This window comes from Strongylocentrotus purpuratus, unplaced genomic scaffold (assembly GCF_000002235.5).
Source record: "Strongylocentrotus purpuratus isolate Spur 01 unplaced genomic scaffold, Spur_5.0 spur5_scaffold_3, whole genome shotgun sequence".
Lineage (NCBI taxonomy): Eukaryota > Metazoa > Echinodermata > Echinoidea > Camarodonta > Strongylocentrotidae > Strongylocentrotus > Strongylocentrotus purpuratus.
This window is the reverse complement of record NW_022145609.1, coordinates 33,825,447-33,847,256: the sequence shown is the minus strand read 5'-3', so window position 1 is coordinate 33,847,256 and position 21,810 is coordinate 33,825,447. Positions and strand designations below refer to the sequence as shown.

At 37.1% G+C, this 21,810-nt stretch overlaps 1 protein-coding gene across 1 annotated transcript in view; it reads right to left on the bottom strand.

Annotated features, from left to right (window-relative positions):
* Positions 1 to 21,734, bottom strand: part of LOC585028 (intraflagellar transport protein 74 homolog) — a 34,024-nt gene extending 12,290 nt beyond the window's left edge. Inside the window, exons 1-9 of the mRNA XM_030995947.1 lie at positions 21,610 to 21,734; positions 14,912 to 15,026; positions 13,950 to 14,007; positions 13,035 to 13,112; positions 11,489 to 11,636; positions 10,955 to 11,015; positions 10,165 to 10,224; positions 9,185 to 9,246; positions 8,841 to 8,919 (exon numbers count right to left, since the gene is read on the bottom strand). Of these exons, the coding sequence (XP_030851807.1) occupies positions 8,841 to 8,919; positions 9,185 to 9,246; positions 10,165 to 10,224; positions 10,955 to 11,015; positions 11,489 to 11,636; positions 13,035 to 13,112; positions 13,950 to 14,007; positions 14,912 to 15,026; positions 21,610 to 21,611 (663 nt within the window). The 5' untranslated portion in view covers positions 21,612 to 21,734. The remainder of the gene's footprint in view (positions 1 to 8,840; positions 8,920 to 9,184; positions 9,247 to 10,164; positions 10,225 to 10,954; positions 11,016 to 11,488; positions 11,637 to 13,034; positions 13,113 to 13,949; positions 14,008 to 14,911; positions 15,027 to 21,609) is intronic.
* Positions 21,735 to 21,810: the final 76 nt, after the last annotated feature.

The following is a 21,810-nucleotide window of genomic DNA, read 5'->3' as shown; positions in this document are numbered from 1 at the left end:
GAGATATCACGTGGCTGGTTGCGTGTATCGTGCAAGGCGGCAATGGACATGTCGTTGACGTACTTCCAGTGACTCGCTGATAAAGAATCACGCATTACATCATCAATAAGGGCCAAGAATACAACAGGACCTAGGCGTGTACCTTGTGGGACGCCAGCATGAATCTTCTTCCAGGGCGAAGGTGAACCATGGTAACGAACACAGGTTTGGCGGTCGGTCAGAAAATCGCAGATCCAAGGAAGAATCGAATGGCTGGCACCAAGATCAATAAGCTTCTTAATCGCGATAGTGTGGTTGACCCGATCGAATGCCTTGCTGAAGTCGGTGCATACTACGGTAGTGGCAGTTCTTGGTGCCTCAGCTGATTTAGCAAGGTAGTTGATTAGGTCGACGATGCAAATGGTAGTTGAGAGGCCCGGTCTGCTTCCATATTGGTGTTTGTCCAAATGAGGGTTAATGTCGCGTAACAGAAGCTTGGTTATAAACAACTCAGCAATTTTGGAAAAGTGGTCGGTGACGGATATATAGGCCTCAGTTTATCCAAAGTTGCAGATGTAGGACCTTTAGGGATGGGGACAATTATTGCCTGTTTCCACTGGGTTGGGACCTTGTTATGTTGATAGGATGCATTTAGTATCCCTGACAGGGGATTTAGTATCCCATTTAGTATCCCTAAGAGTTCGCAAGCAAATTCCCGAACGAGGCGTCCAGGAATGCCGTCAGGGCCGCTTGACTTGCCAGGCTTGATCTTCTTCAATTCACTCATGACTTCCCACGGTTGAACATGTGGGGGCGGTGTTTGGGCTGGCAGGTACGATGGTAGGTCTCTCAAATGTAGTTCGGGGATATCAGCGTTAACATTTGCAAAGAATTCATTAATGGCGGTAGCTATTTTCACTGGGTCATTGTCTTCAACAGTTGGAACTCGGATTATGTCTGCTTGCGAATTTGAATGACCAGACATGACTTTAATGTTCTTGTACCAAGATGAGGGGTTATCGCTCTTAAGATTTTGGATACGATCACGATAGAAAAAGCGTTTTGCTCTAGAGATTTCGCGAAGGACTTGATTGCGTAGAGATTTCCAAGCTCCTTGAGAGTAGTTGCTGAATGCTATTTGTCTTTGGTTAATAAGCTCTTTCGTACGGGGCGTTATCCAAGGCTTGTCAGTCGGATGGAGTTTAATTGACTTTGTTCGGAAGTGCACATCCACCTTTGATTGCAGCGTTTGGTAGAAGTGATCGCACATGGCTTGCGGCTGAGACTCGGCAAGAACATCTCGCCAGTCGTTGTGAATTATCCACTCACCAAAAGCTCTTATGTCCGAGTCTTTCATTGGTCGGACAATCCGTTTTTTAGCCTTATTGCATGGTCTATTATTGACTTCTTTGGGTAGCCAGATTACAATGTTGTGGTCGGCAAGGCCAATGGGGGATAACAAAGATGGTTCTTGGTAAAAGAGATCGAGATTGCTTATGATTTGGTCTAAGATCGCGTTACCTCTTGTCGGGGTCCGGACAACTTGTTTCATGTGACATCCACTGAGGATTTGGGAAATGTCCATGCGATTCAAATCACTGAGGATTACAACACCGGCATAGGCGTTTCCTGGGGGTGAATAAACTGCACTGAAGTAGATACTGCTGACACGACGCGGTAATCGATGAGGTCGAAAATGGGCCCATACAACTTCGTGCTCATCTGGAACTGGAATAATAGTCACCTGTTTGGGGTCAATGCTATGTTTCGCGTAAATAGCGACACCACCACCCCTGCGAGAACACTGAGACTTGGTAACCATCAACGCTGTATGATGACTCCGGTTGGTCATGATTAAACCATGTCTCTGTTACTGAACAATAACAGATAATTCGTCCAGTTTATTGATGAGAGAACGAGCATCGCACAATAAAACTGACGGTAGGACAGGTAACGACCTTGCATTAGGTTTCTCTTTGGGTTCAGTCTGGACCAGCTGAATTTTGTTCATATAACTTGGTTCCTGTCTTTGCAACCTATTCACATCTGGTCTTGGGCGGACAATCACCTAGATATTGTGAGAAGCCGGAGATTCCACTGGATGGGTAGGTCTCCTACATGTAGCCCCACCTCGTTTACCTCGACGGCATATGGGCCTAGGGTTGATTCGAAGATTTTTAATCACCCTCCTTGTGTGAGGGGACACCTTCTGATTAGTGCATTTATCTCTTAGCTCATAAAGATCGTTACTAGAGTACCGATGGTGGTGTTGCTCCAAAGGACCAGGGTTTGGATCGATGTCTCCGCATTTGAGAATACTCGATCTAAAAGTTGCTGTAGTGTTGGCGTAGTAAAGGGTACTATGTCCTGCATATTTTAATACAACTATCCTTTTTTGCATTCCCGTATTTCTACTTCCATAGCTTGCCTGATTAATATGTGTATCTACACATAGGCCTTGCTGAGCATGAAGTTGAAGGGCAGTAAAGATCAGGAATACAACTAGTTTGGCTGGATCTATTGTAATAATTAGTTAATGCTGGCCATAAGCCTTTAATACCATCTATTGAGTGATACACTGCTACAGTAGGCTCAACTTGTCAGGTGGCTAAAGAGTACTTTGTCATCTAAGTACAGAATTAAGTTTTAAGGCATGTACTGAAAATAATCATATTCTTTAATCATTACTTAGACAAAGCAAGAAAAGGTATCTAAGTAATTTGCTTGACTTGAAGAGCACATTGCGAAAATTCTTATTTTACGTTGACTACCGAGTCCTCTCATTCCCCTCAGCTTAATACTGGAATCGCCTAATTCCTGTTGGTAATAAATATTGACAAACTGTTGAAATTAATCAGTTGTACCTTGCAGAAATTATTCATTGCTATGTTGGATGAGCCTATGTCACACACTAAGGTTGTCAAGACTTTAAATCTAGAAATATGTCAAAAATACGAATGCATTATATTAAGCAGACAGGTCTCTAATGTCTCTGTCAGCATCGTCTAGATTACGTGCAAATTTAAAAATCCCTATCAAAAGTTAGTGATGGCGCATGGCACCATCTTCTTACATATCTTAATCACATTACAAATGTTTGAAGACATGCATGTACACATATACATAAAGTGAGTTTGTTACTTTCCTTTCTCTCTACCATGTTTTTTTTTCCATACAGTAATATAAATACATTACATGAATGCATATATCTCTTGTTCAAACCTTTTTTCAAAATAAAATGACTGTCTAATTAAGCTTTTCCCCTCCAAAAAGAGGATATTTTCTATTTAAAATACTAGACTTCACTTTACCTAACGATTTAATTGACTGTACAGTGTACAAACACACAAATGATTTTGTGATATCACATACCACTAACTAAACACAGACCATGCAAGTTTGCAGTTTCCTTTATACTCTTATTTCAATATTTGCTATTAAGCCTCCAAAGCGGAAATAAGTTGCGATTATAATATTGACTCTTTGGATATGTACGTAGCCTATTAATAGTAAATAAGTGCGCAATTACAAAATGGCATGCTAGCTAGGTGGCATTTTGCAAATAGCACGAAGAGAGAGTGGAGGGAATCTCAAGGTCATCTCGCTTATCAGGTTTGTTTTCTGTCCACAAACAATTTGAGAAAAGAGTGGAAGTACAACTTCACGAGGATTCATTGGTAAGATAACATATACATTCCTTATTATTTCTCACTACAAAACAAACAGATGAATAGGTATAGTTGTAATAGTCACATTCTTATTCTTATTTGCACAGAGCTATAAGATAACAAAAGTGGAGCTGCTCTGGTATAATCTGCAAAGTACCTGGAATTAAAGGAGAATATAATCATATTTGTGCAGATCGTTACACCTCGTATCATTTGATTTCCAACCATCGTGTAACACTGCATTTAGATATTGTGCAATGTGATTTATTGGGTTTATGGAGACCTACTTGAAATGTATACAATTAAGTGTAAATATATTTTAGCTATTTGTCAAGGAGATACATGTACAAAAGGTAGAGAGCACTGAAGTTAGACCTCAAACATAACAGGATTAAAATTGAATCATTCTTCAAGCCTAACACACACTCTAGTTATTTGACAAGTAATTGATGACCAAACTGATATTGCTCCCTACATGCTTGGATAGAAAACTGTAGCTTTTCACTTTTTTTTTTGTCAATAGATCTTTCATTTAGGGTAGATATTGGTCAATTCTTTATAATTCTTCAAGAACTAGAAACCCACATGAAAACTTGATTATGGCTTGTTAATGTAATCATGCAAGCATTGTTAATGGACTATAGAAAGAGTATATGGTTTCTCTTGCAGTTTTCAGAAGCAATCATTAGATTATTCATATATCTGCACATACATGTTCATGTTGAAATAACTATCAAATCTTATTTACAGGATTTTGCTTTTCTTTTGACAGAACCACCATTATATTTGTAGAAAGATACCACAGCAAGGCAATGGGGCTTAGCAACATTCAATTTGCCAAATTGCCATCATCAAGGCAAATTCTTATGCTGTTTTTCTATAAAGTAGCTCTTTTTAGAAGCGCAGACACTCCCTTATGTTGAATCAAGACCATATGTTTTCATTCACAATCATCAAACTTAATACAATAATAAACTCAATATCAGTATATTCTCAATTCTTTTGCTGTAGTAAATGTAGTTACCATATTCTCTTTCTTCTCACAGATTAACCCAAACTACGAGATGGTGAAGTCACAAGAGGTTCTATCAAAATGCAAATTACATGCTTTCATCACTTTCGTTACTTTGATCATATTGGCAAGATGCTACGAATCTATCACCCTAAATGTATCCGAGGGGGAAGTTGCACAACTTAATTTTACATATCCATGTGACAGTACAAGAGTCACGTTACGATATAGCTATAGATACCCTTTTTATAGTTCTGTGAATCCGCATTTCCTATCCTTACCCCCGAATCATGTGCTTATGAATGACACTAACGCTGGCAACTGTTGGCTCTACTTAACAATTGATCCTGTCCTAAGAGACAATGAAGGTACGTATATCTTGACTGCATACAAGAACGGTCAAATGCTACCGGATTACCCTAGAATTGGGATACGTGTTAAATATCCTCCCGGAGAGGCATCTTGTGAAACAAGCAGGCAATACACCGATAGGGAATGGGTCTCACTGCAATGTACGGCTCCAGTAGGTACTCTAGCAGGACAGATTGTATGTTACCAAAATGGAATGAAGCTACCTTCATTGACTAATCCTGCACAAGGGCGCAGGACTTTGACACAAACTATACTAGCACGACTAGCCACAGATTCTGTGTACTGTTGTTCTTGTAGCTTGGAAGAGACCACAGACATGTGTGATTGCAAAGACTGTAAATTGGATCCTATTGAAAAAAGTGCCTTCACCAATACCACAGACCCTTGTCCTGTGGCTTCAACAACACAACATCTGATGTCATCTCAAGACACAGGGTTATTAGATGGAGACAATTCTAGCCTTCTTACTAATCTATCAATACCAAATCCTGTTCCAAAAACCAATTGTCCGGTCTTTCCAGTATATTATGTAGCTGTTGTGATCTTGTTTGTGATTTTTTTAATACTACTCGTTCTGTACATTTGCAAGGTGAGACAAGCCAAGAAGCTCTCAATAATTCTTAAAGAAGTAAAAAACTGCAAGAGTGATACACTTAATGAATTAAACCTATATATTAAACAGTAAAGAGTCAAATCAAGAGCAAGACCATCGAGTATAGCTAATTAGTGGCCTAGTCCTACTTGTCCTGATACCGATAACTATACAGTTGATTAAATGTTACAATATGTAGTATGATTTAGGATATCATGCTTACAAATTAAAATTTACTTGTTTCTCTAAAAAAAAAATTCTGAGAGATTTTGAATACTTTCCACTCACTGCTATTTTTCTGGTAACTCCCTCATGAGTTTTGATTGCTTCATACCACTTTTTAAACATGATAGAAATTTCTGTCTTAAATATTTTGACTAAAGAAATGAAATGTATGGCTAAATTGAGGTTTTTATGAAAGAAGCACAATTTTTTGAAGTTACATGCATTTCAATGCAAATAACATCCTTCAACCAATCACGTGACGAGTTAGAAACAGGTGTACTACAGATCAGATTATCTCCACCACCTTTTGTTCTAAAATTGAAAGGCTTAATTGAAATCATTAATATGGTTATACATGTAGTTATCATCATGGGTAAGGCAGGACTAGGCTTAAAAGTACAGAATATTATTCAGAAAGAGAGTCAACATCGCTTTCATTATCCTTTCAGTTAAGTTTTCCTTCTAGAGGTGTCGTGGTCGAGTGGATACGTCGCCAGACTGTCGATCACAAGGTCCACGGTTCGAGTCCCGCCACGGCACTAATGTCCTTTGGCAAGACATTGATCTACATTTGCCACACTCAACCCAGGTGATGTAAATGGGTACATGGCAGGAATTAATTCCTTGAAATGCTGGAGCGCTGTAATGGCAGCTAGGCTAAAGCCAGGGTAATAATAAATGTGCCTCGGAATAGAGTTTCTAGATAGACGGCGTTATATAGAAATGCCTTTTATTATCATTATTATCTGTCATTATGTGGACCATTGAAAAGATACAAGGGGTTCTAAAGATACACAAGGTTCTCTTGTAGAGGTGTGGTGGTCTACGTGGATACCTCATCGGACTGTGGATAACATGGTTCGTGGTTAGATTCCCACAGCAACACTAATGTCCTTTGGCAAGACATTAATCTACATTTGCCCCTCTCCACCCAATATAAATGGACCTATTATCATCATTACTATGTTTACACAATAACTGTTAATACTTGGGAGTCCATTTTTCTTGGATTCCTCTTGGTGCTGCCCTGTTTCTCGACTATCTGTTATTCTATAATAAGCTTATATGTACACTTTGTAGAAACTGTTATGCTGCACATCACATGCATCAATGCAATACTTCAATCAAAATGTATAGAATAAGAACAGGTAACTACTCTTTCACACTTACTGTATCTGTGATTATGCATTTTCCTGTTTTTGCCTACACTATACATGTAGTATATCTTCCAAGTCAAAGATACACTTACTGTGACTAAAAGATCACCTTGAAAGTACTTGATAAAAGCTGCACATATATGGGCTCACTGTCACCCTTTACAAATAACATGACAAATCAGCTCTTGTTTGATATCAAATATTAATCAGCTCTTTCAAAATGAAAACTGATATGACTTGTACGTCTCAAATTTCCGGTGTATTTCAAAGTAATGAGTAATTATGAACATCCGTTATTGCTATACCTCTAGAGATAAGGGAGTTTAAACTTACCAAATTTCAAATATTTGCCTTTTGATATTTACAACTCTATTCCAAAAGTCAGTTGGTTAATAAATATAATTGCCTTTTTCAGTTTTATGAATGACATGAAATTTCCCTGAAATTTAACAGGTTTAAATTGGAATCGAGCCAAAGTAGGTTAGAAAAAAGATATCCTCTACAAATATGATCATATTCCACAGGTCAATTAAAACATATTTGCATTTTTGAGATAAGAGTGTGTATTAAGTTGTAAAGTAAGTAATTTCCTGCACACTTCAGATAATTTTATGAGAATTAACCTAGAAAAAAAGGTTATTTTCTAAGCTCTTCTATTTCACAAATATTGGCTGAGTTGAAACCATCCATTCAACATTCTTTGTGTCCACTGAAATATGAAATATTGACTTTTTAGTAATAATTAACCATATATTTTATAGATAATGTAGTTTCATTTTGATGCAATTCTCTAATATATGCTATTGATCTATTTAAATCGCAGGATTTCTTTCTCAGAGCATCTGTAAAGTAAATTACCAATAATTTTCATTCAGAAAAAACGTGTTCCAAGAATACTGATTTATACGGATTCTCATACTGTTATATTGCTTTTACACAAATCATGCCATTCTTTCTTTTCTGTGTGACTACTGAAACTTCATATTATAGTCTCCACATAAACTTATCTTCAGCAAATCAGAATATCATTAACTGAATGAAATTTCAGATTTGTACAATGTCTTCTTTTCTTAAAAGTATTTTATTACAGCAGGGAAAAAACTGACAATTTAACAGAACGCTTGTTATTTTGATGAATAATGGAATAATGTGTGAATACCTTAATATTTTCTGTTATAACATTCATTGGCAATTTTTATAATAATAATAATAATAATATATTCATTTGTAAAGCGCAATAACTATGTAGATATATTCTACTGCGCTGCAAGAGCTCGTAAATGCTGTGCTATACATACTATATGAACAAGTGAATTTTCAGTTTTTATTTAAAATGATCTAGTGATGGGGCTTTCCTTATTTCTGGTGGTAATTTATTCCATAATCTACATCATCAATTTGTGTCTAATATGATTATTAACAGTCACTGTATGGTACTATATTCCATCTCTATATTTTCTTGCTTTTTTGTGTAAATATGACAATTTCAGTCAATGGACTTTTGTCATATTTTTTTAATTTTTTTTTTATACAATAAAACCAAAATTGAATTGAATTGAATTTAATAATCACTTTATTGTTATCTGGAATGCTAAGATAATATACAAAAAACATATGAGAGAAACTAAGTGATTAATGTGATGAGAGATAGAGAGAGATATCTTACCTCTCACTTACCTCTTACTGGAGACATACATGAAGCTAGCTATGCTTGAAAACATGTCAACAATATGTTATTCACACTTAAATACTGTACACCTGTAGAAAGTATGGATAAGCTACATCATTGTGACATAAATTTGAGGAAATAACTCCATTTAGGCACATGTACATACCATGTCATCTACTAGAGTGTCAGCCATCCGTCTGCATTGCTGGATTTCTACATCTACTTGAGTTATCTGGGATTCAGTCCTGATGATACAAAGGAATAATAAGAAAACAAAAAATGTTAGTTCTCAGTTTTGTTCTTGCTCAGGATTCAATTTCCATATTGAGATTACCAGTAAGGATTAATGTGTGGACCTGAAAATCTTTATTACCTAATTTGTAATAACAACAAATAAATTGCTAGGCCCTGAATCCAGGCTTTTGCCCCCAAACTAGCAACCCTGACTGTAAGTCAAAATTCATGGACATTTTTTTAATTAAAAGCAATAAATGCAAAGGAAAGGCTTACTCTTGTCTTGTTGTGAAGATGGTATCTATATTCTTGCTTTCCAGGTCATTTTCAACTTTCAGCTGTGAATAAAAATTTACAAAATTAAGTCATACAGGAAAAATAAGGTCTACAACACATGTACATGTACCTATTACATCTACACAAGGAAATTAAAGACCACAAAAAAAAACACAATGCTGCATTATTCAAGTGGAGCTGATGTTTATTTGCAAATAGTGTAAGGCTTGCTACATACACAGTTAAAAATTCAAAACCATATCCTTACCAAGTTTTGTAATTTCCTAAGTATGCAACAACAACAAATTTCAAGGACTTATAAATGATCCAGTTGTTAATTGTAACATAATTATGACTATAATTTTTTGAACATGCCAAGTGTTGAGATCATTCAAATGCCAATTAAAATCCGCACCTTAAATATCCATACTCTCACGGGACCAATAATCAATCCCCTGCTTGCATACAAATTGTAACTACAACAATGATATCTAGAATTGGAGATTGATTACAGTATGAAGCCGAAGCCAAAGTCGAGTAAAACTCATACACAATTCTTTGATTGGATTAGTGTACATACTGTTTCCTCTAAAATTGCTAACAAAATGATTTTATTCTATAAACTCTGGCTCTCTTTTAATTCAAGAATTTGAAGAATGTTTGTAATCATACCGTGGTCATTTCACAAATTGTATTGACTATCAAATACATTCATAGAGAGGAAAAGAAAGACAGAGATACAGGAAAAACAGAGCGAATGAAGGTGAAAGAGATAAGAGAGAGACAGACAAAGACAGAGGGAGAGAGACAGAGGATAGATAGAGGAGAGGTGAGAGAGATAGAGAGATAGAGGGGGAGAGGGAGATAGAGGGGGGGGGGGAAGAGAGATAGAGAGAGATAGAGAGAGAGAGAGAGAGAGAGAGGAGAAGACGAGAGGTGGAAATTGAAATGGGAGGAGGAAGGGGGGATATGACACATACCTGATTATAATCTTCTTGTACTTCATCCATCTCAGTGTCTGTGTTGAGTTTATCTACAAGCTGCAAGACAAAATGCATTTAAAATTTAAAGAAAAAATGAATATTACAAAATCTCAGCTAAAGGGCAATTCCACGGTAACGGAAGGACACTCAGACAAGATTTTTGAACTTCAGGTTCATACTAAAAGAACTGTTTTATTAGTATAAGATGTGAAACAGTACAGATATAATACCTATATAAGTGCCTTTAATTCTCCCCCCAAAAATTGTCATTATAGTTAAGTAGTTTAAGAATGTGCATATTAATTATCTCGGTAATGGAAGGACATAAAAATGGACATGGTTTTTCCAGTTAATTAGTGTTTATCCAAACTTTGTGAAGTTGATGAAGCTTTCCACTTGACTGAAACACATTTTGTTCCCCATAGTTTAATACATACTAATAAAACATTTCTTTTAGTATGAACCTGAAGTTCAAAAATCTTGTCTGAGTGTCCTTCTGTTACCGTGGAATTGCCCTAAATATGCTTTTGTGAATAAAAAAAGGCCAACCAACGATTTAACCTGTTTCATATTAATTCACTTGCTTAGGTTGACAAATGGAACGAGCATAGGTTTGCCACGGTAGACTTTTGGCACATACACAGTGTACATATAACATTAGCCTACTCCAAACAATGTAGCAGTCCACAATCCTATTCCCACAAGTTGGGATGTTTTATTTTTTTAAAATTGATCAAAAGACACAAAAATCAATATTCAAAATATATATATTCCAACAAAAACTTACTGTATTGTAGTCACCCAGTTGTCCCTGAAGTTCTTTGATTTCACCTGCGACACTCTCAGCCCTTTAAAAGCAAGACAACCAACAATTTAGGGTAGAAGAAGGCAGAGTAATAATAAGATGTTTTATTTCCCCCCTCTATGTTTGACAGGTCATGTGAAGCTCTTGTAAGAGTGAAAATAGAAACAAATTACATTATCATCATGCTATGCAATGAATATCTGAGAAAAAATATGATACTGTTATCTGCTTAAATTCTGTGATGCAAAATAAATGAATGGATTCTGAAAAGAAAAGATCTGTTTACAGATTTTGAATAACAGCAACAAATATTGCTTTTTAGTCTCATTTATACCATAAACTAACAAAATCATTGTACTACTATACCAAAAGGCCCTGAATCATAACATAACGTTTTGGAGCTTAAGACATACTTTATTGTGTACCCGTCTTTATCAGAATTAACATGGATATTTCACACTCATATCAAGCTGTGTGTTATAAATGCCATGCCACCACAGCAATATGATAACTTACTTCTTCTCGTAAGAAAGAAAGCTGTTATTTTCCTCATTTATCCTGTCAATCTCTCTCTGAAGTTTGTTATTTTCAGTTGTCAGTTCATTCATCTTGGTTCTCAGGAGGCCAAGGAAATAAGACTTGTCCATAACAACTCTTGAAGGACCTGTAAGTGATAATGTATACAAAAGGTCAAAGGTCACATCTTTTTTTTAAAGGGAGTAGGTCATCAGTTTCCATGGGCAGAAGGCCATAATTGGCTGACACCAGACTTGGTGGAAATACAATTAATGTGTTTAAAAGTCTGCACACAGCGAACCTGTAGGTCCATCAAGAAATACCCTTTCGTCTCTCGGAGAGTCTTCGGGTGAGGGAAAAGTGAGATAATGACTTTACCACGTGGAGGAATGGATGAGGAAATACAAAGCATTACATAAGGCATTTTGGTCATAAAACTGAAAGCTAAACCTGGTGATTGTCAACACCCGTTATATGGTAAACACCTGAACGGTGTTAAATTCCCCATGAGAATCAACTACTATGCGTCTTTAAAATCCAATCCCCAGTCCAATACATCAAGGAATTACAATTCAAGACAAACTGGCTTTTAAAAAGCAATTCTAAATTCTTATATGATTGGATTTAACTTTATTTTGGACTTGCCCCTGCCCCAATGCACCCCCCCCCCCAAAAAAAAAAAAAATTAATCTGATGATCATAGGAATTATCAGTTGGTCGGACTAAATGTGTCAGACGTGTTGAACTTTGGATAGCACAATATTAAGCAAAGAAAGCCTGAAATCAGACAATAATCTTGGTAAATATAATTTATGAAAAAGGTAGATCATCACTTTTTTGTTTGTTTCAAATCTTTGACCTATATTGTTTAGTAACACACTTTGCCTATATTCTGCTTTTCTTTATAAAAAGGATCCTCACATTACATATTAATGATTATATCCCTCATGTATAGTTGTTTGCATTGCGATTGTACAGAGCACGAAAAAGGTATAGATAAGTACTATCTACCTGAGATAGTACTTATTGTAAAGTAATTTTTTGCTGCTACCCCACTTGCCCACCCTTGCCCATTGAATACGCATAGCAAAGTAGGTTACACGAAATGTCAAAGTCAATGTCAATGTCAAATGAGCGCGCATCGACTGTATTACATGTATGCATGTTGCGCTTTGTAAAATCTAGCTGAAGCTAAACTGTCTGCAGAATCAGTTCTTATTATTATGTAAAATTCACTTTAAATAGACCTATAATGCCGATGTGGGATATAAAACAAATATTAACCTCCTTTACTCGGGCAATGGATACAAACTATCATCGCCTCGGTGATCTCGGGGCTACCATCTTCCCTCGCCTTGCGGCTCGGGAAGATAGTAGCCCCGAAATCACCTCGGCGATGACAGTTTGCACCATTACCCTCGTAGGTGATTAATATTTGTTTAAAAGTGGTATGTATGCCACCCTTTGTAGCTTTTAACTAGAGTTTTAAATATACAACTACATCTGGGTTTGTCTCACAATATCTCAAAGAAACTTTTAAACTCACCTTTTTTACCAGTCTTGAGTCCCCCAAGACCCTGTTGTGTGGTTGGCCTGTCTGTAACATTGATGTTGGCATTGAGTACTGAAATAAAATAAAAATGAAAAGAATTGTATTCTAAGTTGAATTTAATCACAATTGCATTGTCTTGTACATATTGCTAAGGATTTTTTTCCTTCTTTTTGTTATCAGCAACATGTCCAACATGTCATTGCTGAATTAGATTATTATGATTATTCATGAGTGTTCTATTACTGAAAATACATGTACCAATAATAAAATAAAGATGTATGATCTTATTTCATCTCTTACATGTCTAGCATCTCATACATTTGTTTCAAATGATCCAGGTTATAATCTAGTTTATATAAAAACTTAAATTGTATGAATTGAATTGTGTTCATAGTTTTAATAAAAACATCATGAGCAAAGTCTTTGAACAGCACTTCTCAGCTAAACAACAGATAAATTTTGTACAAAATCATGAAAATACATATTGTTTAAATAAATTTCTACAAATTGGCCACCTTCATTTTGCTCAATATACATGCAATTTGATTGCTCTGCAAATAGTTGTAACATAACCAATATACAAATTCCAGCATTTCTCACATTAGTGGATTAACAATGTAATGTAAACATTCAATAATTATAGCTGAAATGAAAAAAAACTGAAGAAAAAAAAACAAATTGGATATTTTGAGATTGCACACTTCCACCACACAAGGTGCTCACGATACAGATTTCAGTGCTCACAACTTTCAAGCAAAAATGTCCTACTTTTAACCATATAACACCTGGTTTGAAAGTGGCAAATTTATATGAATGTCTTGACAAAGGACACTTTTCACTTTTCTAGTCAAGTGTTTAAACCACTCGACTACGACAGGATCTACATGAAAATAAAACAGTTATGAATACCTGCGCCAGTGGAAGGTCCTGCTCCTCCCCTTGTCCCAGGCCTAGCTGTACCGGGAGCCTGTAATGGCATAAATTTAAATACACATTTAAATTTCTACAAAGAGCATTTACCTGTGTAAACTTACATACATTTTTATTGAATTTTACTTTGACATGTGTATTGAGGTAAAGACGAACGAATGAGGGAATCTATTTGTGACTACTTACATTTTATGCTGTGTCAATAATTTTGATAAATCTGATAGTATTTGTTCATATTAGATAAACATATCACAATAAATATATTGAAACATTTCAAACTGGAAATAAAAAGAAAGAGAAAGATAAGAAGAAAAAATATCTATGTTATTGCCGTTCCAGTACACTACAGTATATTGTATATTGCTGAGTGCTCAAAGAAAATAAGGATGCAATGTATGGTAGTTAATTTCAAATGTGGAAAATGTAATGATATCTATATTGGATATTGGGGACAATAGATTCAATAATGATAATAATGATCGACACCATATGAAAGGCATCCTATCTAACCCTTTTTTTTTATATTCCAGTCATTTGGACATAACACATTGAACACAAAAATTACAACAACTTACAAAAATGGCAAGAATGGCAAAAATGGCAAGAAATTGGTCGCTCTAAAACTGCTTGGGATCAGTTGGTGGTGTTGCCTAAGTATTACAACTTATCTTTATTTTAGAAAATCTGTCCCTATTCACTATCATTTCCCATTGATGGGAATTGCTTGTATGCATACATTTATAAAGTGTATTAAAGCCTGTTTGTACTAGTTTGGCCAGGGGGGATTACATTGTAGGTGGTAATCACATCAAATCAGCTCTCAATTAACATTAGAAAAATTGATCATGGGGGACCAAAGGTCACCGATTAGGCATTGTTTGCTATAATGGGCACAAGTAGCTATAAGTAGTGCAGTGGGGCTTTAAGATTGAAACCCTTACCCCAGTACCAGGTGGCATCCTCATAGCCGTGCCAGGAGGGGGCTGTCTCAATCCAGAAGGGGGTCTCATTCCTGCTGCTGTTGGCTTGCGCCCGCTGCCAGAGGGAGGTCGATTCCTTATGGTAAAAACAATGGCAGAATACACATAAACAATACTTTATTATACAAAACATGTGATGATATACAACATGTACAGTGTACATGGTGGAAATGCCTTCATTCTGTTGCTGTTATACTTAACATTAAAAGAAAGACAATTTTTTTAATCCACCTGAATTTCAGTCTATTGACACATGCTGAAGTCACAGTTCAAGTAATCTAAATTTGATATTAAACAAAATCAAATGTAAAAATCTGTATTTGAGAATTATTCTGAATCATGTGAAACACTGACAAATTGTTTATCATGGTATCAAACAATCATATTGTTATGAAGCTATCGTGTGTGTATTGCATCTAACCCAGAGTATTAGTGACTACATTTGACTCATTTTTGAGCATGAGACAAATTTAAAACTGGAAGAAGAAAAAACCTTCTACCTACATGTATATACATGTAGTATAGTCAGAGACGAATTGTGAAATGGGAAAGTATCATAAATAATGCTTTTTAAGTGACTGATTTTGAGCAATTCAATGCAAATGATGGAATGATCAAGTCACTCAATGTCAACAGAAATCTGCATAACTGAAAATACCTGCAGGATAAAATACTGGAGTTTTTTTTTCGGCCACTGACGACAAAATCTAATTTTTGTACTATTTGTTCCAAACTTATTTTCATGTCTTTTTTTTAGAAATCATAGAAGAATTTTGTGTTAATGTTTCAAGGAAATAAAATATTTCTGAGAAGAAATAAAGATTTGCTAAGTCAATATCAATTTTCAGTTAGGAGTTTCGGCTGTGGGTTTTTGACCTCATGTTTATATGGCGGAGCTCCCTTCATGTGATCCGGCCAGATTCCACCTCCACAGTTTCAGAAAATGTCATCACAATTCATACACACAGTGTGCGCCTCAAACATGGACTATTAGTGACTACAGCATGTGTTTGGGCAGTTGTAAGCTTGCGACTTACAAAACAATATTGATCTAAAACTGAAAATTTCTTGAAATTACAGCTAGATCTTACAAGCACCCACAAATAATTCTTAAAAATTTAAATTGGAAGTCTACTGTCAATCTTGCAGATTAGCCGCTTAGTATTATTAATTGCGTGCATTTTTTAGGCTTCACGCTCATGCGCTGAATCTCTTGGAAAATTATATATATACTTGGTCGTAAATTAACTTGATCCATACCTTACTATGTCGTATGTAAAATCCTGTAAATTCTTTGGGGCGCGAAATGGACCTAGGGACAGAGTTTTTGGAGGTCAATTTTGTTTTGATGGATCATTAGCTGAAACTAGACGATTAACTTTACGATAGTGACGGAGGAAAATCAGTGGCAGTTTCTATAGTTTTTCTACATGAGCTGTGAATCAGCTGGAAATTATTTATTTATTATGGTCATTGATGGTAATAGTCCGATTATGGAGCATCGCATTCAAAAGTAGGGTGTTCCTTTGGTTCGTTTTTCACCATTTATTATGGTTGGATTATTGAAAAAAAATCAAATACTCAGAAGGCTTTTCAAATTTCAAGACTTACTGATGTTTCTATCAAAAGATACAGCCCCCCAAAATCTAGGCAATATTCATCCAATTTTTGTCCAGAATGAACGAAAAAGCGGTGAACGCAGAGTTATGAATTTTGCTCAACAGCTGTGCAGCCCAAACAGCTACATGTATCTGCATCGCGTAATATGTAAAGCGTATAGGGTAGCGCGCCCAGTATTCGGTCCATATTCCCAGTATTCGGTCAGACAGCCGTTTCAACAGCTGTAACAATTTAAAAAATAATCAATGAGCCGCGAAACTTGCACAAATCAGGCAGCTGAACAACTTTTCTTAACTCTCAAAATTAAATCAGATTTAGGGCCCCGGAAAAATCTCTAACTTAGCTCAAAATTGGTCAGTGTCGCAAGACTTTCTGCACTTCCGCGTTCTCTTAGCACATGCGCTAACATGCATAGCCATATGTAGAAGCTATTGCAAAACAACTGCGTGTGCTATCGCAATGAATTTAGTATGTGTGTGAAGAGAATCACTTCTGTGTTCACTCCATCGCAGTGAATTTGCAAATGACGCATTTGCCGATGTGTGGAGAGGTATTTATACGATACCCTTGCCATGCGGTATCGCTCGGCCAGTATTCGGTCAATGCATTGACATTCAGTGCTTTATTGCGCAATTGTGTGAAAATAGTGCGCAAATACGCTTCGCTCCTTGGCAACAGAGATACCACGCACAAATCACGTGACTGAATTCTAATCGGCGCGACCGAATTCTGGGCAGAAAAATGCTCCATCTTCTTTCGGAAGTATTTTGCTTATCATTATTCTATATTTTAAGTGACTATAAAATCCTGTTAAAGGAATAAATTTCTTTTCTTTTGATGGGTAGATTGCCAAATGGGTAAATTGCGGCATTTATTGTGCGTAGACATGCAGGTCTTGCCGAATGGATAAACAAACACATGTGATCCAAATGCATACACATATGCGATCAATTGGCATTGCACACACATATAAACGCTGCGCAGTGTGTACAAAGGATTACATTTAGTAACGCGTATAGCATGCACAAAGTTAGGTTTGCGCTGCTGAGCGTCATGTGAGCTACACGCTGTCACCATGCATTTGCACTGAGCAGAGTGAGAGTCATGCCTCCCCACTTCTTCGCCAATTAAACTAGATGGAATTTTGACTGCGCGCATTCGAAAATGATGCCTCCGCCATAGAGCAATTTAAACAAGTTTGGAGTTTAAATCTCCAGTGGTTCTTGAGATATCATGATAACAATCTCAATGTATGGAATTTCATAAGTTGACCTCTGTGACCCTTGACCTTTGACCTACGTGCTCCAAAATCTAATCAGATTGTCTTCCTATGGTGATACACACTATCATTAAGTTTGAAGTTTAAATCTCCAGTGGTTCTTGAGATATTATGATATGGTGATACATACTATCATTAAGTTTGAAGTGAAAATTCTCCAGTGGTTCTTGAGATATCGCAATAACGATCTCAATGTATGGAATTTCATAAGTTGACCTCTGTGACCCTTGACCTTTGACCTACGTGCTCCAAAATCTAATCAGATTGTCTTCCTATGGTGATACACACTATCATTAAGTTTGAAGTTTAAATCTCCAGTGGTTCTTGAGATATTATGATAACAATCTCAATGTATGGAATTTCATAAGTTGACCTCTGTGACCCTTGACCTTTGACCTACGTGCTCCAAAATCTTATCAGATCGTCTTCCTATGGTGATACATACTATCCTTAAGTTTGAAGTTTTTACATCTCCAGTGGTTCTTGAGATATCATAACAATTTCTCAATGTATGGAATTTCATAAGTTGACCTCTATGACCCTTGACCTTTGACCTACATGCTCCAAAATGTAATCAGATTGTTTTTCTATAGTGATACACACTATCACTAAGTTTGAAGTTTAAAGTCACTGAGTAGTCGGCTCTCATGGGGAATTCGACACCGTTCGGGTGTTTACCCAATAACAGGTGTTGTCAATCACCAGGGTTAGCCTTGAGTTTTATGACCATTGGACCTTATGTAATGCTTTGATTTGCCGAAGACTCTCGAGCTCTCCCAGAGATTGGGGGGTAATTCTTGACTGGACTATGGGTTTGCTGTGTGCAAAATTGTTCCCCCGTTAATGGTATTTCCACCAAGTCTGGTGTCAGCGAATTATGGCCTTCTGCACATGGAAACTGGCGATCCACTCCCTTTAAATCTCCAGTGGTTCTTGAGATATCATGATAACAATCTCAATGTATGGAATTTCATAAGTTGACCTCTGTGACCCTTGACCTTTGACATACGTGCTCCAAAATCTAATCAGATCGTCTTCCTATGGTGATACATACTATCCTTAAGTTTGAAGTTTAAATCTCAAATGGTTCTTGAGATATCGCGCTAACAAACTCAATACAAGGAATTTCATAAGTTGACCTCTGTGACCTGTGACCTTTGACCTACGTACTCCAAAATCTAATCAGATCGTCTTCCTATGGTGATAAATACTATTCCCGAGTCTTAAGTTTAAATCTTAAATGGTTCTTGAGATATTGTGATAACGGTCAAACGAGACGGACGTACGGACGTACGGACGGACAACCCGAAAACATGATGCCTCCGGCACCACCTTCGGTGGCGGAGGCATAAAAATTGGGGGGAAGGCCGAGGGCACTCCAGCAAAGCATAGAGAGTCCATGCTAAATGCGTATTGACCTCTAGCACTGCATACATGCTGTGAGGCAGGGACCTAGAAGTCTATACACAAATATACACACCACACAATAACGCATAGCCTGTACACAATCATGTCGATGCAGCTGTAAGCAAAGTTTGACACTAGACTTACAATTTGAATTTTTAAATTATTCTTTTTAACATCAGTAAGTTGAAAAAAATGTATTTTACTGCTATTTAGGTGTCATCAATTGTCACTAAAGTACCAATTTTGAGTGAAATCAGTTGAGTTTTGTACAGTGGTGTTTGAAATGTTGAGAATCAAAAGCACAGCTTTTACTACACAGCCAGGATAGTGATGCTCCTAGAGGGTCTATGCTATGTGTAGACCGAATTTTCCGTCTCTTTCGTTCGTTAGCCTCTTATTGGGGTAGGGTCGGCCGGCTCTCTCTTTAGAGATGGAAACCGTCTATACACATTCCCTTGATAACGCCACGGCCATTTCAGGTCGTAGCGTTTTGCCCCCAAAATCCCCAAAAATGTCATTTTACCTCGTGTATATCCAAATGTAAATTAGGCCTAGGCTATAATACATCGGTTCCACTTACTAACTTGATTGAAATAATCCGTTTAATGGTCCCTTTTAAGGAAATTATGGGTCAAAATCGACATCAATGTTGAAAATCTTGCAAGCCGTGTTTAACTCTCGCTGCCGGAGTCATCTAAATCAATCTCATCCCTTCTACTCTACGCCGAAGGCAAAATGATTATGAAGGAAAAACTGTGCGCCATCTACACGTTCGTAATGGCGTTATCACAGTTTTTCCTTCATAATCATTTTGCCTTCGGCGTAGACTAGAAGGGATGAGATTGATTTAGACGACTCCGGCAGCGAGAGTTTAACACGGCTTGCAAGATTTTCAATATGGATGTCGATTTTGACCCATAATTTCCTTAAAAGGGATCATTAAACGGATTATTTCAATCAAGTTAGTAAGTGGAACCGATGTATTATAGCCTAGATCTAGGCCTAATTTACATTTGGATATACACGAGGTAAAATGACATTTTGGGGGATTTTGGGGGCAAAACGCTACGACCTAAAATGGCCGTGGCGTTATCAAGGGAATGTGTATAGACGGTTTCCGTCTCTAAAGAGAGAGCCGGCCGACCCTACCCCAATAAGAGGCTAACGAACGAAAGAGACCGAAAATTCGGTCTAGGGTCTAGAGTAAAGGAGCCGGTAATCGGCCAGCTCCAGTTTTCGGCCGATTGGTTGGATGCAAGGTAAAATCACTCTAAAATACATCGCATAATAGCATAACACATATCCCACACATACCATACCATGCCAGTGTTACTGAAGAACCACATTTGCAATGGAAAATACATCCTAAAATATCACATTTTAGCGATGTAATCGCTGGTCCCGCTACCCAAATCTGAAAAATCGAGTATCTTACGCGTGTCTGTAAGAAATATGGGTACCATAAAATGAGCTTTATTTCAAGTGTTTTTCAGATTTAGAGCCCGATTTTGTGCTGGTCGCAAGCTCAAAAGTATCTCATCGCATGTATTAAATCAATGCAGCCGCACATCGCGACGCACACACACGATATCTCTGTCTAATTCAGATTCCAACTTCCGATCACCGCTGTGCCTGTCTTCGGCCAGGCGAGCACCAGGGAGCTCCGGCGTGGGATACCTGCTCCGCCCGCTTGTGCTGTACATCAGCGCGGAAACGCACGGCGCGCGCGAGCGCTTCCTATTGACTTTGTACATGCGGCCGTAAACTGAAACGCTCGGCCGATAACTGGCTTTAAAACAGTGAAAATTGAAATGAATATTGTCATGGCAATTCGTGATTTTTTTTCTGGGATTCTTTTTTTGTTTAAATAATAATAATATTTGCTTCATGATTTGAACAAGAAATGATAATAAATAGGAAGTAAAGAGTCCTAAAAATAGGATTTTGTCTTAAGTGGCCGAAAACGGGCTCCTTTACTCTATGCTATGTGTGACCGAGGGCGAGGGTATTTTCAAAATTCAAAATTGTAATCGTAGACCTAACATTAGATCTATATGTGATCCCCTGCTTGATATAGAGCTAGCTCCATTTAGCCATCTACATCTAAATAAATGGATTATTGTCAATAGGAATTACATGGTATTGATTCGATAACATCACCAGAAATAATGATATTCGAGTTCGAATACGAGATGTGATGATACCAACACAAATTTCTACGAGTGGGACTGTGATTGATTTATTCGACACTAGACTATATCATTGTTATAGATCATTATTCTGTCCATTGAATGGACGCGTAACATTAAATATTCTTGGTTATAACTATTTCGATTTCTTAAATTATACTTACATAGATGTGAAAACAATTTACACCTTGCAAATGTCACTTTTAACCGCGTCGCGTCGGCGGTCGCTATGCGATTTCGAGGACGAGAAATATGTGCGCATTGAATGATGGGAAGACACAATTATCGTTCGTCCGCCCTCTACGCCGATCCAGGCGGCGATATCTAGCCAGCCTAGCTAGCCGCGAAGTCATTGGTCAGAAGTT